Source organism: Anastrepha ludens, chromosome 3 (assembly GCF_028408465.1).
Source record: "Anastrepha ludens isolate Willacy chromosome 3, idAnaLude1.1, whole genome shotgun sequence".
Taxonomy (NCBI): domain Eukaryota; kingdom Metazoa; phylum Arthropoda; class Insecta; order Diptera; family Tephritidae; genus Anastrepha; species Anastrepha ludens.
In genome coordinates, this window is record NC_071499.1 from 30,926,016 (window position 1) to 30,940,708 (window position 14,693).

Below are 14,693 nucleotides of genomic sequence, written 5' to 3' on the forward strand. Positions count from 1 at the left end.
AGGCTTGACTTTTAGATCATTTTTCAGTATGCAGCGGCTGCTACGGTCAGATATTTTCCGTTCTTTCGCCATTTGATTGACACTGCGTTGGGGCTTTCGCTCAAGTCGTTTCTTCACTTTTTAACCATTTCACGGGACGTTGCAGTCTTTTGATGACCACCTCCATGACGTTTCGCGTTGCTACCAGTATCATTGTAACGAGTAATGGTCCGATAAGCAAAAAATTTATTTACTTTAAGATGCTCGAGCTCACGAATAATCACTGGTTGTGATTTTCAAGCCAAATATAACGCAATCACACTATTACGTTTGAAATCCATTACTGATTTCGTTTAATGGCGTTTACTCTCGGCAAGTGTTAGTCAATTAACAGACAGCTGATGTCCGTGCATCATTTGCGCGAGCGGTTTGAACTTGGTTACACTTCGAGTGCCGGACTCTGTACTTCCTACACAAATCAACTAGAAACCTCTTGATAAGCAATGCGGAATGAGCTCTAAGAAGGGTCTAATACCAACGAATACTAAAGCCACACAACTTTGTTTATAGCAGCGAGCGATGCTGAGTTCGCAGGAAAAACTTTGCGCTCAACAGTTGGCGGTCGGTAGCATTTAACACATGCGTATTCGCTCCATGGCAGCATCAGTCTGGTTATTCAATAGCCACACCTCGTACTCTGATACGCATGTACATATCTAATGCATACCAATGTATTGAAGTGTGTGCATACTTACTTTAGAACCAGTACCAAAAAATATTCCGAACGTGTCTGCAGAAACTCGTGAGCTTGACGTTTTGAGAGCTAATAAGGCGGCTTGTTTAAACATACATACTCGTGTGTGTACCAGTATGCACTTATGTGTATTCCTACTTATGTTTGTATGTATGAATTTCAATTAAATTATTATTTGAATTGTTGGGAATACTGAAACGAGATTACAAAAACAGCTGTGAATGTCGAGTAATGGAATAAACCTGTCAAAATTCAAAATTCGAATGTGTACATATGCACATACATACAAACATATTTGGCTACAAAACTACACAAATAAAAATGTGTTGAGCAAAATGAAGAAATTAAAATTTACTCGCAACTCTTTCGCTAAATTCTATAAATGTGAAGCTCGACTTGAGACACCTTTTAACTGAGACACCCACTGCACAACTTCAAATATTGGGTTTGGAATATTGTTAGTCGGGCGTGCAAACTGTGATGTGACGGTTTAAAATTGGTAGTGCTGCCGTCGGTGCCATCAAGCGGTTCGCTCATCGATTTACCTTTGGCGTGCGAGTGCAATAAACGCGCGCAGTATACACTCACACTTACGGCAAGCGATCTTACCACATTCGGTCTCAGATATACATATTCACATAGGCTGCAAGCAATTATTGAAAATTCAACACAAAACAAAAGGAAAAATGCCTTAGAATATATGTATGCCTGTACGTGCATGTAACAATGATATACATATACATACATACATTTACATTCATACAAAACATTTTTACTAATACGAGAAAAATTAAAAAAAATAAAATAAAAAGAAAAGAAAACAGCAAACACGTAAAAGCTGTAAAAAATAATATAACCCATCAGTGATATATAGTTATTGCAAATCTTATAAATACGCACACACACTTACTCACGCAAGTTAGTTATTAACAAATTCTATAGCAAATTCGCATTTGTTTGTGGCTTGGGTGTCAGTAAACGCGATCGGATTGTCAGTGGAATATAACGCCATATCGAACTATTTCGCGGTGCGCGTACTCTTTGTGCATACTTTTGTGCCAATGAAACTCTTTTGTATAATTTAATTTTGAATTTACTTTGCTAAATAGTTTTTGTTTTATCTAGCCAGTAAGATGTAGTGTGCAAGAAGTCGAAAAAAGCAAATGTGAAGCGAAATTTCAGAAAGACGCTTTTAACCTGCCGCAAGTTTACTATTATTATTGGGGGTCAAAGCGCAGACATCAAAAGTGTTTCGGAAATGAGTGCATTTAGAAATTTCGAAGTCTTCTGCTTTAACAAGCAATCAGCGCGTGGCTATATGCCGCTTGGCTCAAGCGATGAAGGTAAAGTGAAACTTTTTTTTTCATAATTACATATTTATGTGTACGCATATCTACGTACAATTGCAGTATTAGATTATTGATGCAAAAATTATAGGTTCTTGACCCCCAGAGATTTTATGTGAGGTTAAGAATAAAAAAGGCTTGGGGGAAATTGTATTTTGTGCTGCTTAAAAATGTGTATTTTCTGATATTTCTTATCGTTTTAGTGCTGCAAAAAATGCTTTAAGTCTGCAAATTTAAAGTGTTAATATATTTCAGACTATTTTTGATCAGTCTAATGTGAATGACAGAAATAAAGGCGACATAAAAACCAAGTCCTTACACATAAAAACTCCACAAATCTGAGTCAATGGGATTTATTGAAATTAATTTTCCTAAATATTCGCTAAAATTCTGAGTATTTATACTTAGAAATATTATTTCCCAAAACTAAACTGTGCCATGCGTCATCCGCCAAATGCAGAATTATGTGGAATATTAACTTTTGCGTAACTGAAGTGAATGTAGTACTAAAACAGCTGCGTGTCGTTAATTGATTGTTGAGTTACTGCCCTACCTTTACACCATTTGCAACATAACATAGCTGCAGCAAGCACCGCTGAATATAGTAAACATAGCAAACTAACTATATTATGTTTAGTTATGAGTTTATGTTTACGTATTTGCATTGTATTGAGACCGGATCGCCATTTTCAATATCTTTTGCTTCTATATTACATTTTCAATAAACTTTCTAAATTTCTATATTGTATTTTTTCTTAGTTCCATAATATACCAATGCTCCACATAGTGCATCATATAACATAACACAACATAGCATAACACGCAGTAGCATGTGAAAAGAAACAAAACATAGAATAACAGTAAAAATATGTCATATCCTAACAGAACATAGCATCACAAAATATAACCTGGTAGCATACGAAAACAAACTAAACATAGACTAAAATGAAAACATAACATAACTTGGCATAACAAAACATAGCATGACTGAACATAACATAGCATAACAAAACCTAACATGGCATAACGAAATACCACGCAACAACATATGTAACATTAACCTTAACGAGTTTCAAATAAGTTTACATATGTATGCAAATGCTATTAAACTTAAAGTAGAATGAAACATTTGCTCTAAAGCGTCAACTCACTTTCCTACTAAATAATTTCTCTTCAGTAACTCTCCGTGCAAAACGCCAATTATTAAAAGTCTTTACCCGCAGTACGGCACTTGAAGTGTAAGCAATTAAAAAGACCAAAAATTTAGTTTCTTTTATTCACTTCAAAGTAAGAAATGTGTGAAATAATATAAAATCAAGAATCAATTTACTTTTGCTCGATATGACCACCTTTTGCCTCGAATATGGCCTTGAGATGCTTCAGAATGCTGCCCGAATGTGACTTGCAGGTATTTTGGTCCACTCGCGGACAATGTCTTTTTCCAGCGCATCGAGATTGGTGAATCTTTTAGTTCGGATCTCGCTCTCCAAAATGGTCCAAAGAGAATAATCCATCGGATTCGGGTCTGGGGAATTTGAGAACCATTGTGTGTGGATGTTATGAAGTTCGGAACGTTGTTTTTTTAGCCATTCTTGGTTCACTCGAGCTTTGTGATATGGTGCCGAGTCCTGTTGAGACCTCCATGGTCTGCCACCGAAATGTTTGTCTGCACACGACTTCAAAGCAACATCCAGAATACTTTCCCGATAATATTTCGCATTTTCTTTGCCACCAGGCTCGATGAAAACGATTGGAGAGCGCCCATCTGCGGTTACAGCGGCCCAAACCATTACCAGTGGCGGGTCTGCCTCCTGGTGGCCAAGTGATGACTCGAATAAAATCGGTCAAATAAACCCATTTCGTTTGGGAGTTTACGAATTGCACAATTTTCTCGTCAGAAAACACAATGTTCGGAAATTTTCCACTTTCGGCCAAGTGAAGCAACTCCTTCACTCTCTCAAGTTTGCCTTGTTGCTGCTTTGGTGTGAGATCATGTGCCTTTTGGATCTTGTAAGGATTGACTTTGAGATCATTTTTCAATATGCAGCAGATGCTACGGTTAGATATTTTCAGTTCTTTTGCCATTTGATTGACACTTCGCCGGAGATTTCGCTCAAGTCGCTTCTTCACTTTTTCAACCATTTCACGGGACGTTGTAGTCTTTTGATGACCACCTTCATGACGTTTCGCGTTGCTACCAGTACCATTGTAAGGAGTAATGGTCCGATAAACAAAAACTATATTTATTGAAGGTGCTCGTATTCACGAATAATCGCTGGTTGTGATTTTCAAGCCAAATATAATGCAATCACACTATTACGTTTGAAATCCATTACTGATTTTCCTTTCGGGTCTCTCGGCAAAATGATACCGCGCGCTTGTAAACAATACTCTGGACTGTCATTTAGCCAAAGCCAACTAACAGACAGCTGATACCTGTGCAGTTCGAGTGCCGGACCCTATATAGTTTAACTTATACGTAATCAATCAACTATGATAGATTGCCAGTTTTGGCCTTCAACTATGGTGAAAAACGAAATTGAGCAAGTAACTTTGGCGGTAACCTCATTGGCGACCCGCCAGTAGAATTTTGTCCGCTCATTTCACACGTATTCTCCAAGACGAATTGAATACTGACGGTGGCATATTCCCTAAACAGTTACTTTATTTTCGCGATTTTTACAAGTCTGACGTCAGGCTCCTTACCAATACAAAACAAACAAAAGGAGAAGAAATTACATGTTTGCAAAAATTCAGTGAATGGCTGTGATTTGTGACATGTAAAGTAAACAAACTAATGAAAACGAAGTGCCGCGTTAAATGATTATAGACCACGATGAATTCTATCAGTCTTGCTATTAGACATTTGTACCCAACCCTTCTCCTTTCCAGCTAATGCCTAGGATTAAGTTATTTGAATTACTTTTATTTCACTGCATAGCAAGCTATGTACTGAACCTCTGTTGGTTATCTCTCAGGATTATTCTGCAAAGAGCCTCAATTTTACTTTCATTTTGTTCATCTTGTCACACATTAATGTTATTGTTTGCCACACATTAATGCATTGTAGGTATATTGCGTTTTTGAGTGTCACCTGTCAATGCTTGTGTATTGAAGTAGCTCAACGAAAAATTGCAATCAATATTATTACTTCATGATAAGAAACTGGTAATACCCTCCTACCTCCGAGTTTATACTAGTATATGTAGATAAGTAAATATGTAGGTATGTATGTTTCTGCCTGAGCTGTCAGCTATTAACATGATAACTCTATTTACGTTAATTTTTTGCTCTGCTCCCTATCTTTAAGTACTTTGAGCAAAATTTTTATTCGAAGATCTTAAATGAGATATTTTTTTATTCTAGTTTCGTTTCTCCGCGAATGGTGTGTTCTTATACTAAATAAAATTTTTGAATAGCCCTCCAGGAAGAAGTGAATTTGAAGCTATTTTTAAATGTGATATGTGTATGGTATATTCGTTCTTAATGTTTATTGCAATTAGTAAGGCATTTGTCAACATTTTCCATGAAAATGAAATCTAATCAGTTCAACCGCTTTGCAAACACTCAATATCCGTATAAAAGTACGAGTTGTTATGAAAACAAAATAATTACGTTGTTGATTAAAATTAATGCATTATATTTGTCAATATAAGGTATGCATCAAACCAATCAGAAAAGCTTACAGTTATCACTTGGTTGGGTTTATGACCTTTTAAAACGCAGATATGCGATACTACAGTGCGTTTAATAACTACAGCATACATAATTTTAATACCTTTTTCTATCAAAATATAGCACAAAAACCAAGGTGAATCTGTTAAGGGTAATAGCACTTGAGCAACTACCACATTTACACATATTTTGTGCTTGTAAAATTGGTTTTCAATGTCAACATTTCCATTAGTATTTTTTTTTTTCCTTGTTCCCTCCTCTCGGGAGCATAGGACCTCGACAAGACATTTGTTTTGCGTTGGTTATGTTAATCTATTTGCTTTCTGACAGGGTAGCTGACTAGCCTGCCGCTATTTCCCTTAGTATATAAAGTTCCTTCTCCTGCCGTTAGGAGGCGGTACAAAATTTTAGTTCCCTCCATTTGCTGAAAAACATCAAGACGCAAACCACAAATAGGAAGAGCTCGACCAAACATCAAATAAAGGGTGTAAGCGCCAATTATACAGGCTGCACACTCTAGTTATGGTCATGCATATATGTGGCTATAACTTCCCGAAATCATTACTTTCTTAATGCTCTGTTTCAGATAAGACATGGAGCACTACAACTTAACTCAAGAAATGAAGAGACATGCAGTCGACGTCGCTATAACTGCGAATCACACCGATTCACAAATCTCAAATTTTCTTAAGTGCGCCCGTTCATTCATTCCATAAAACTTTAGAAACGTTTTGACACCGTCCGATCTGCCGACTTTATTTCATAAGTGCAAGCGATGATGATCGTGGAGAGTCTTTGTGAGGCAGCTTAATGTTTCTGAGTGTCGTATCCGTCGAGTTGTCCATGAAGATCTCCGGTATAAATCCTACGTTATGCGCAGAAGACAGTTTATGTCGCAGCAAACACGATAAACGCCTTCTAAACTGCTTAAGATTAAAAAAAGTTATATCAAAATTTCAAACTTTTTCCAAACCTTTTATCCATTGTGCAGTTTGAAGAATTTATTTTAATTTGCACAACGTTTCAATTTTTCATTTATATGGTTTTTGTAGGTAGATAGGTTGGTAGATGAGATGGTTTAGTGGCAATCCTCAAGTAACACTAAAGCGCCATTTTGATACCATTTCGATACCTCCAACGAGCAGATACCTACAACCAACCAGAGCTGTTGATGTAATGGAAAAGGTTGGTGGGACTTACGTGGGAGTACTGCTCCGGGCTGTTGAAGAATGGAGCACCCAGTGACCTTATTCGTCTAGCTACCAAGACCGGATATTTACAGAGAAAGTACTCTACAGTCTCCTTCTCTTAAAGGTCCACACAGCTTCTGCAACGGGGAGTAAAAGGTAGACCCAGCGATAAACACAGCTACGAGTTTAGAAAACGAATGGTATGGAGTCCTTAGAACTTTCGGCGTCCTGCGTCTATTGTTTGGAGCTCCTTCTGGTTTGTGCTTTTCTGAGAAATATGTAAGTTGTGTAATTTCTCTTTAATAGCACTCAAGGGGATACCGATGACCGTATAGGAGACCTCTGAGATCATTTCAGTCGACACGTTCTTGGCAAGCTCATCAGAAATTTCATTTCCCTGTATGTTCCTTTGTCCTGGAATTTAGATTAGAGAAATGTTACCAGCACACTCAAGAGATTTTATCTCCTCCTTATTGGAGTTGACCAGTTTGGATCTGCATCATGGCGTCGTCAGTCCCTTGATTGCAGCTTGACAATGTTCATATCTCCCTCGCTCCCACGTTCCCTAAACATTCTGCATGCCTTCAGGATCGCCAAGACTTCTGCCCGAAAAACACTAGCAGTATTCGGCAGTTTTAAAGAAAGAGAAAAATTGGCTGATTTAGAGAAAACATCTGCTCCGACTCCCGATTCCATGACTCCCGATTATGTATGCAATTTACAGTCTAGAATGCTGCAGAACTGCAAAGTGTTTTGTGACAAGCCCGAACAGGAGACTGCCGAACTTTGTTCTAAAACTTAGTAAAAAAGGCGTTCGGTTAATAGTCGGTATTATTACAGCACACAACCCATGGGATCAGCATAAGATCACCATTCGAATCATTGCGAACCCGACTTACTTGACTTGCTTACAGAGGCGGATAGCACTGAGCATTTTCTCTGCGAGTGTCCTGCCTTTGTTAGAACAAGGCTACAAATTGTGGCATCCGATGTCAGGAGTATGAGTAAAATTCGTTCTCTCAAACTAGAGGACATTTTCAGATTTGCCAAAGCATCTGGAAAATTCTCACAAGACTAGCTATCTCTGTCTAGTTCTATCCTATCTCTCTCTCTCAGGGTTGAAAGTCTAGGACGAAAGGGCGAAGAGAAGTGATCTATCCTTTCCTCACATGAGAAGTGATCCTTTCCTCCTAGACTATCAACCCTTTTATTTTCCAGTGCTTTGAATACAATGGGCTTTTTAGTTTGAGTGTTTTAGGAGTTATCATTCTTGGTTGTGTTTTTTGGCTCCCTCTTTTCAAATTTCAATAGCTAAGCTCTTCAATTATTGTCCGTTGGACTTTCAGAACTTCCAGTTCAACAGCCAATTATAGGACATAGAAGGCATGAAATTGCTGGAAAATGTGAATATTTGGTTTTCTGTTTAATTTAATGATCCCCATTCTTAAAAACCTTTCAAGCCATATTAAGAAAAAAAAGCAAACATCGAGTTTATTATACGTTTCGGTAGTTTTGTCGTAAACTTTACTGTAAATACTCGTATATCCGTATTTTAGATAAATACGTTTTACAGTTCAATTTGGCATTTTCATTAGTACGCAGAAAATGAACATCCGGCGAAACTTTGCTCTAACGAACCTCATTACCGTTTGTTTGGCAGAACTTCTTTTTTTCTGAAGTTTTTCAAACGAAAATTCTGCACAAATACGACAGATACAACAACAAAAATTTGAATATAGAGATCAGTTAGTGAAATTTTAGCGCTCACCTACTGTATCATAACTGAAAGCAAATAATTAGAGTTCCCTCATGAAGAGTCTCTACGAAGTGAAATGATCATGAAATGAAATATCCTCTACCAGACGTGTGTGTAATGAATGGGTGACAATGTTTATATTTTATTTACAATTGTAATTTGGAGAAAAAAACTAAGAAAATGACGAGCTGAAGGAATTTTATTAAAAATTATTTAGATTTTATTTTAGCACATGCGAACATACGTACATATATGCATGCAACGACTATTTGCCTAACCCCATTAACTTCGTCGTATCTACTATGGGTTCAACTGCAAGTGTATATTTATGATTTTCTTTTCCACCGAATTGTAAACCTTGATAAGCGGCAATTACTTTATCGGTTAATAAAAATTTCACCGTAAAAACAGTTGAGGCCATTAAGACGCTTTAACACAAAGCTTTACATATACAGTGAACATCCGGTTTAATGAACTTTCGGAATAACAAAAATTATCTCACTGATATTTCTATATTACGAACGCTAATAAATTTTTGTATTCGATATAACGAAGCTGTTTATGTTTTTAGCTTAACCTTGGCGTCCTTTGCAGAAAACAAGAAAAAAAAGCTTCGTTAAGCCAACTGTAGTTTAACCCTCCGATGTTCGGTGCCTTATGATGCGGTAAGTGCATCATAAGGGTCTGCCCAGACCCATACAAATAATGTAAGAAAAACGGTTTTAAAAATTATTTTATTTATTTATTTGAACGGATTAGTATTAATTACGAAGAGCAATTGGGTTTACAACTACATATATAGTTGCATGGAATATTCATTAAGACATATGGGACGATTAAATTTGCTGCAGTTATAACGAGTTTTACGTCGCTTTTTCGAAGAAGAAGCAGCACAATGGTAGTACGATGACCGTGTTGAAGCAACTTGAGCATATGATTTTTGCTGTGCTGCATCTGATGTCGATGGACATGATTCCGGTACCTAAAAGTAGTGAAATAATTTATTTTAAATTATTAAATATGAATACATGCATACACATATCTTTATTCGCGAAGATATATGTAGGTGTGTATATAATTCATACTCACCTTGATATTGAAAAGATTCATTGCTTGTCTTATATGAGCAAACCTCCATACTAATGGGTTAATCGCCCGTTTCGTCATATGTGGGATAACTAGCTGCCGTGCCAATTCAATGGTAAATGAGCGCCTCTTATCACTCTGCTTTGCCGGATTCAGCTCGTCATAGATGATAAATGAGACCAAACCGGCAATATCAAGCATATTATAAAACATTGCCAGTGGCCAACGGTTTGTCGAGCGTTTGCACGAATAGCCAGTCAACATTTGATCCATTGTATCTACCCCCGCTTTAAATTTATTGTAGTCCAAAATTTGATCTGGCTTGAATCCTTTCAATGGATCGGTGCTTTGACGGTAATGAGCCGTGGATAACATAATTACTGGCTTTTCCGGCTTTGCCTTATACGAGCACAGAGCGATATTATTATTGTGATAACAAAATAAAGTGCTTTTAACATCACGCTTCGGGTTAAGCAATTCATGCGGAATGAAGATCTTATTTTTTCTTACGGTACCGACGAAAGCCACTCTACGATCCATCAACATTTCTGCCAAGTTGTATGTTGAAAAAAAATTGTGAGCATAAACAGTCTTACCGCTGTCCATATAATTTTCCATCAATTTCATGACGACCCGTTCACCTTGATTCGTTTCTCGCTGGCCACCTGGTGGTTTTCCGATATAAATTATACCTTTCAAAGGCTAGTTTGAAACAGAGTCACAAATCCACCACACTTTCATGCCATATTTTGCCGGCTTACTCGGAATATATTGGGTAAATCGAGCGCGCCCACGATATGGAAATAACTGCTCATCGACGGTTACATGACAATCCGGAGTGTATGTTTTCTCTAAATTGGCCATCAGCATGAGCCATACATCGTCCAGGGCAGCAGATTTGCTTTGCTTCAACCTCTCCGCACGAGTACCACTGTTATCGAAACGGATGAAAGTAGTTAAGATCTTGAACCGATTCAATGACATAGTGGCCTTATAAATTGGCATATTGTAACTGGGCCACAATTCTTTCGCTGGCTGAGAATTCGAGTGGAATACACCAGTAGCATCCCAAAAAAAGCATACATTTCGTCTTCGTTAGTCATTACCCAAGAACGCTGTTTATTGCTGGGATGCTTTTCATTCCATAGACGAAACGCTTCAACGGCTTTTCTGTTGGTTTCCCGCACAATGATACTTACGATTTCAGGAGACAGCAATAGCTTGAAAAGTGCTTTATGACTCGGTGACGCTCCTCGCAGTGGCCCTTTACGAGTAAAAGTTGTAACATTGTGACAACGAGGCCTTCCAGGTGGTGGAGGATTTGAATTCCACATCTTACCACCTTTCGACCTGTATATAAGGCCCTGGGTAATAGATGTGCTGCATGATTCCATTGTGGTTGAAGCCTGAAGGGCTTGTTTTCATCCAGAACAGCCTCTAGCTCGATTTCCTGTTCTATATCTGATGCTTCACCGAAGTCATCTTCATCTGGAAAATATTCATCATCTTCTACGTTCTTTCTTCAATTTGTGCCTGAAGTCGCTGACGTTCTTCCGGACTCAGATTTGCTGCACTTAGCTTACGAAGCAAACGCGTCATCACATCAACTTCATCCATATTTACTTGTTCCATTTTATTTAAAAAAACACTTCCCACTAATTAAAAAACACGTGTTCACTTTAATTTTCAAATGTCAACTAAAAAATTATCTCTGCCGCTGCCTCCGCTAACAGTTTAGTTGTTTACACCTAACGGTTAACCAATTTACATGAGAAGCTTATATGGGTCTGCACAGACCCATGTGAGCTTAATTAACGAAATTAGTTTAAAATTATTATTTTTACAACAAATATAGCAAAAATCTTAATTTTGCTACTTCATTGTGTTTAGCACACTACATTTTAGGAAGTCATGGACTAAGAAGCCTCAGATATTAAAAATAAAAGATCTACATACATTTAAAGATCGAATGGGTCTGGCCAGACCCATATGAACATCGGAGGGTTAACTGCTGAAAATATGTATGTACGGATGCAGTTTGTTTTAGCTACAAATTACCATGGACTTTGAATGTTCCAAGTATTTTTTCGTGCGAGGGGCAATGACAAATCGAAAGCGTTTATCATTCGCAACTAAATTGAAGATTTTGGACGCTTTCACCAAAGGGTCTTCAGTTAAGGCCATATCCGCGAATTATGGAGATCCGAAGGATGTAATAAATTGTTTAGAAAAATGCGTTCCCAGGGTACAATGTTGAACTGTCCAAACTTTTAGTACTTAGTTATTTGCAAGAAATCGCACTGTACAAAAAAGCTTAAAAAAATAAATAATTGGCGGGTACACTTCTGTTGGGTTTTGGCCGAGCTCTTCCTCCTATTTGTGGTGTGCGTCTTGATGTTCGACAAATGGAGGGACCTGCAGCTTAAAGCCGCCGACTCCGAACGGCAAATGGTTTTTTTGTGAGGAGTTTTTCCTTGGCAGAATACACGCGAAGGTTTGCCATTGCCTGCCGAGGGGCGACCGTTACTCGAAAAAACTTCTTCTAACATTTTGGTGCTTCATGCACAGAGATTCGAACCTTCTTCTTCTTCTTAATTTGCACTATAACCGCTTACGCGATTTTGGCCGAGCTTAACAAAGCGCGCCAGTCGTGTCTTTCTCGTGCTAATCGGAGCCAAGTGAAGCCAAGTCCTTATCCACCTGATTTTTCCAACGCAGAGGAGGCCTTCCTCTTCCTCGCATCGAATACTTTCAGAGCCGGAACACTTGTATCCATTCGGACGACATGACCCAGCCAGCGTAGCCGCTGGATCTTTATTCGCTGCGCTATGTCTATTTCGTCGTGAAGCTCATACAGCCCATCGTTCCATCGCCTGCGATATTCGCCATTGCCAGCGTGCAAAGATCCAAAAAATCTTACGCAGAATCTTTCTCTCAAAAACTCCAAGCGTCGCTTCATCGGATGTTGTCATCGTCCAAGCTTCTGCGCCATACGTTAGGACGGGCATGATGAGAGCCTTGTAGAGTGTTAGTTTTGTTCGTCGAGAGAGGGCGAATACACGAAGTCTTTTACAACCTCAAAATTATAACTGTCAACAGTGACGTAGGTGCCGATACGCGAGCGCGCCGACTGTTTGTTTGAAGACAGGAGGTAGTTCGTTTTGTCCTCGTTCGCCACCAGACCCATTCGCTTTGCTTCTTTATCCAGTTTGGAGAAGGCAGAACTAAAAGCGCGACTGTTAAGGCCGATGATGTCAATATCATCGGCATACGCCAACAATTGTACGCTCTTATAAAATATTGTGCCTGAGCGATTTAGTTCTGCGGCTCTTACGATGTTCTCCAACATCAGGTTAAAGAAGTCACACGACAGCGAGTCACCCTGTCTGAAATCTCGTTTGGTGCAAACGGCTCGGAGAGGTCCTTCCCAATTCGGACGGCGCTGCTGGTGTTGAGCAACATCATCTTGCATAGCCGTATTAGTTTTGCGGGGATATCAAATTCAGACAGCGCGGCATAGAAGTAACTCCTTTCCGTACTGTCGAATGCAGCTTTGAAGTCGACGAGAAGATGGTGTGTTCGAATCTACGCACTCCCGAATGGTAGCCACTTACCCACTCATTCGGCTACGGCGACCGATAGGCGGAAGGAGAAAAGCTTAAAAACTGTGAAAAAGCAGACGCGAATCGAAGACTTTCTCCATAAGAAATACATAAAATGTTCGTGTTTTTGCTGTCGTTGAATTCAAGACAATCTATACTTTTTTTTAATTAATGCATTTACTAATTTAATTGAAAAGATGGTGGTATTGTGTGTAAAAAACAGTTGCCCGATTGAACGAATTTTTCGATTTTACGAATTAAGCGCACAACATAAGATTCATTATATTGGATGCCCACTGTATGTGTTTTACATGCAGAACTTTACATTTATGGACAATTTTAAAAAAGTTTAGCCACAATTTACTAGCTGAAATAATGTCCATGTAAGTATTAAAAATGAATAAAATTTTTTTTATTGAAATGAAGTATTTAGTATCAGTGACCTTCAGTCAATATTCGAATTTATTATTGTACTTCTCACGTGGGGATAAATTAGCTGTAAATTTTGACTTACAAATTTTTGTTATTGTTTTTGTTTAATCGAATGGTGCCTAAAAATTTAAAAGTTCCCATATTTTATGTTTGAACACATGTCAACGTCGAAAGCACCTAATAATTCCTCAAACCTTCAACTGCCTACACTCGAGTACATAGAAATATGTTTAATGTCATTGATATACCACTTGAAATGCAACAAAATACAGTAACGAATAGCCACTTGTAGATAACATTGCAGTAAATGCGCCACTGTTGTTGTCATGTCAACAAAGCATTTGGGCCTCAGGTGGGGTGAATACTATCACAAAAATTGTAAACAAATATTATTAATATTATAATCAGTCACGTTCTGACTGGGAGAGTGTTTGCCTAGACTTATTGTATGACTTCCCTTCAACTAGTCCACTTGAATGTTAAACAAACATAGGAATTACACTGGAATTGGAAAATAGAGAATTTAAAGTGGTGAATTTTAGGAAGCACTTGTACGTTTCCTGCTGTGCGTCGCAGTGCATCGTTGCCAATAGGACGAAGGCATGGAATTCCCCAGTCATATCCCGTGGCACGTGCCGAATGTACTTATTGTTTGGAATTAAATGACAAATCTATAGGAATTATGTGGATCTGCTTGGCATACCCACAAATACGTATGTAGCTTGGAGTTATATTGGGTTGGCAAGTAAATAATTGCGGATTTCATTTATAGATGGCTTCAGTTGAATTTTTAGGTTTTCATTAGGTTTTTAGGTTACAAATGAAAACACATTTTGTTATTTGATAGGTGGCAATTCAGCTGTGAATCAGTAA

General features: G+C 38.2%; 1 protein-coding gene across 1 annotated transcript in view; it reads left to right on the top strand.

Annotated features, from left to right (window-relative positions):
• Positions 1 to 1,056: 1,056 nt before the first annotated feature.
• Positions 1,057 to 14,693, top strand: part of LOC128857302 (solute carrier family 41 member 1) — a 109,952-nt gene continuing 96,315 nt past the window's right edge. The window contains exon 1 of the mRNA XM_054093001.1: positions 1,057 to 2,076. Coding sequence (XP_053948976.1) covers positions 1,992 to 2,076 — 85 coding nt within the window. The 5' untranslated portion in view covers positions 1,057 to 1,991. The remainder of the gene's footprint in view (positions 2,077 to 14,693) is intronic.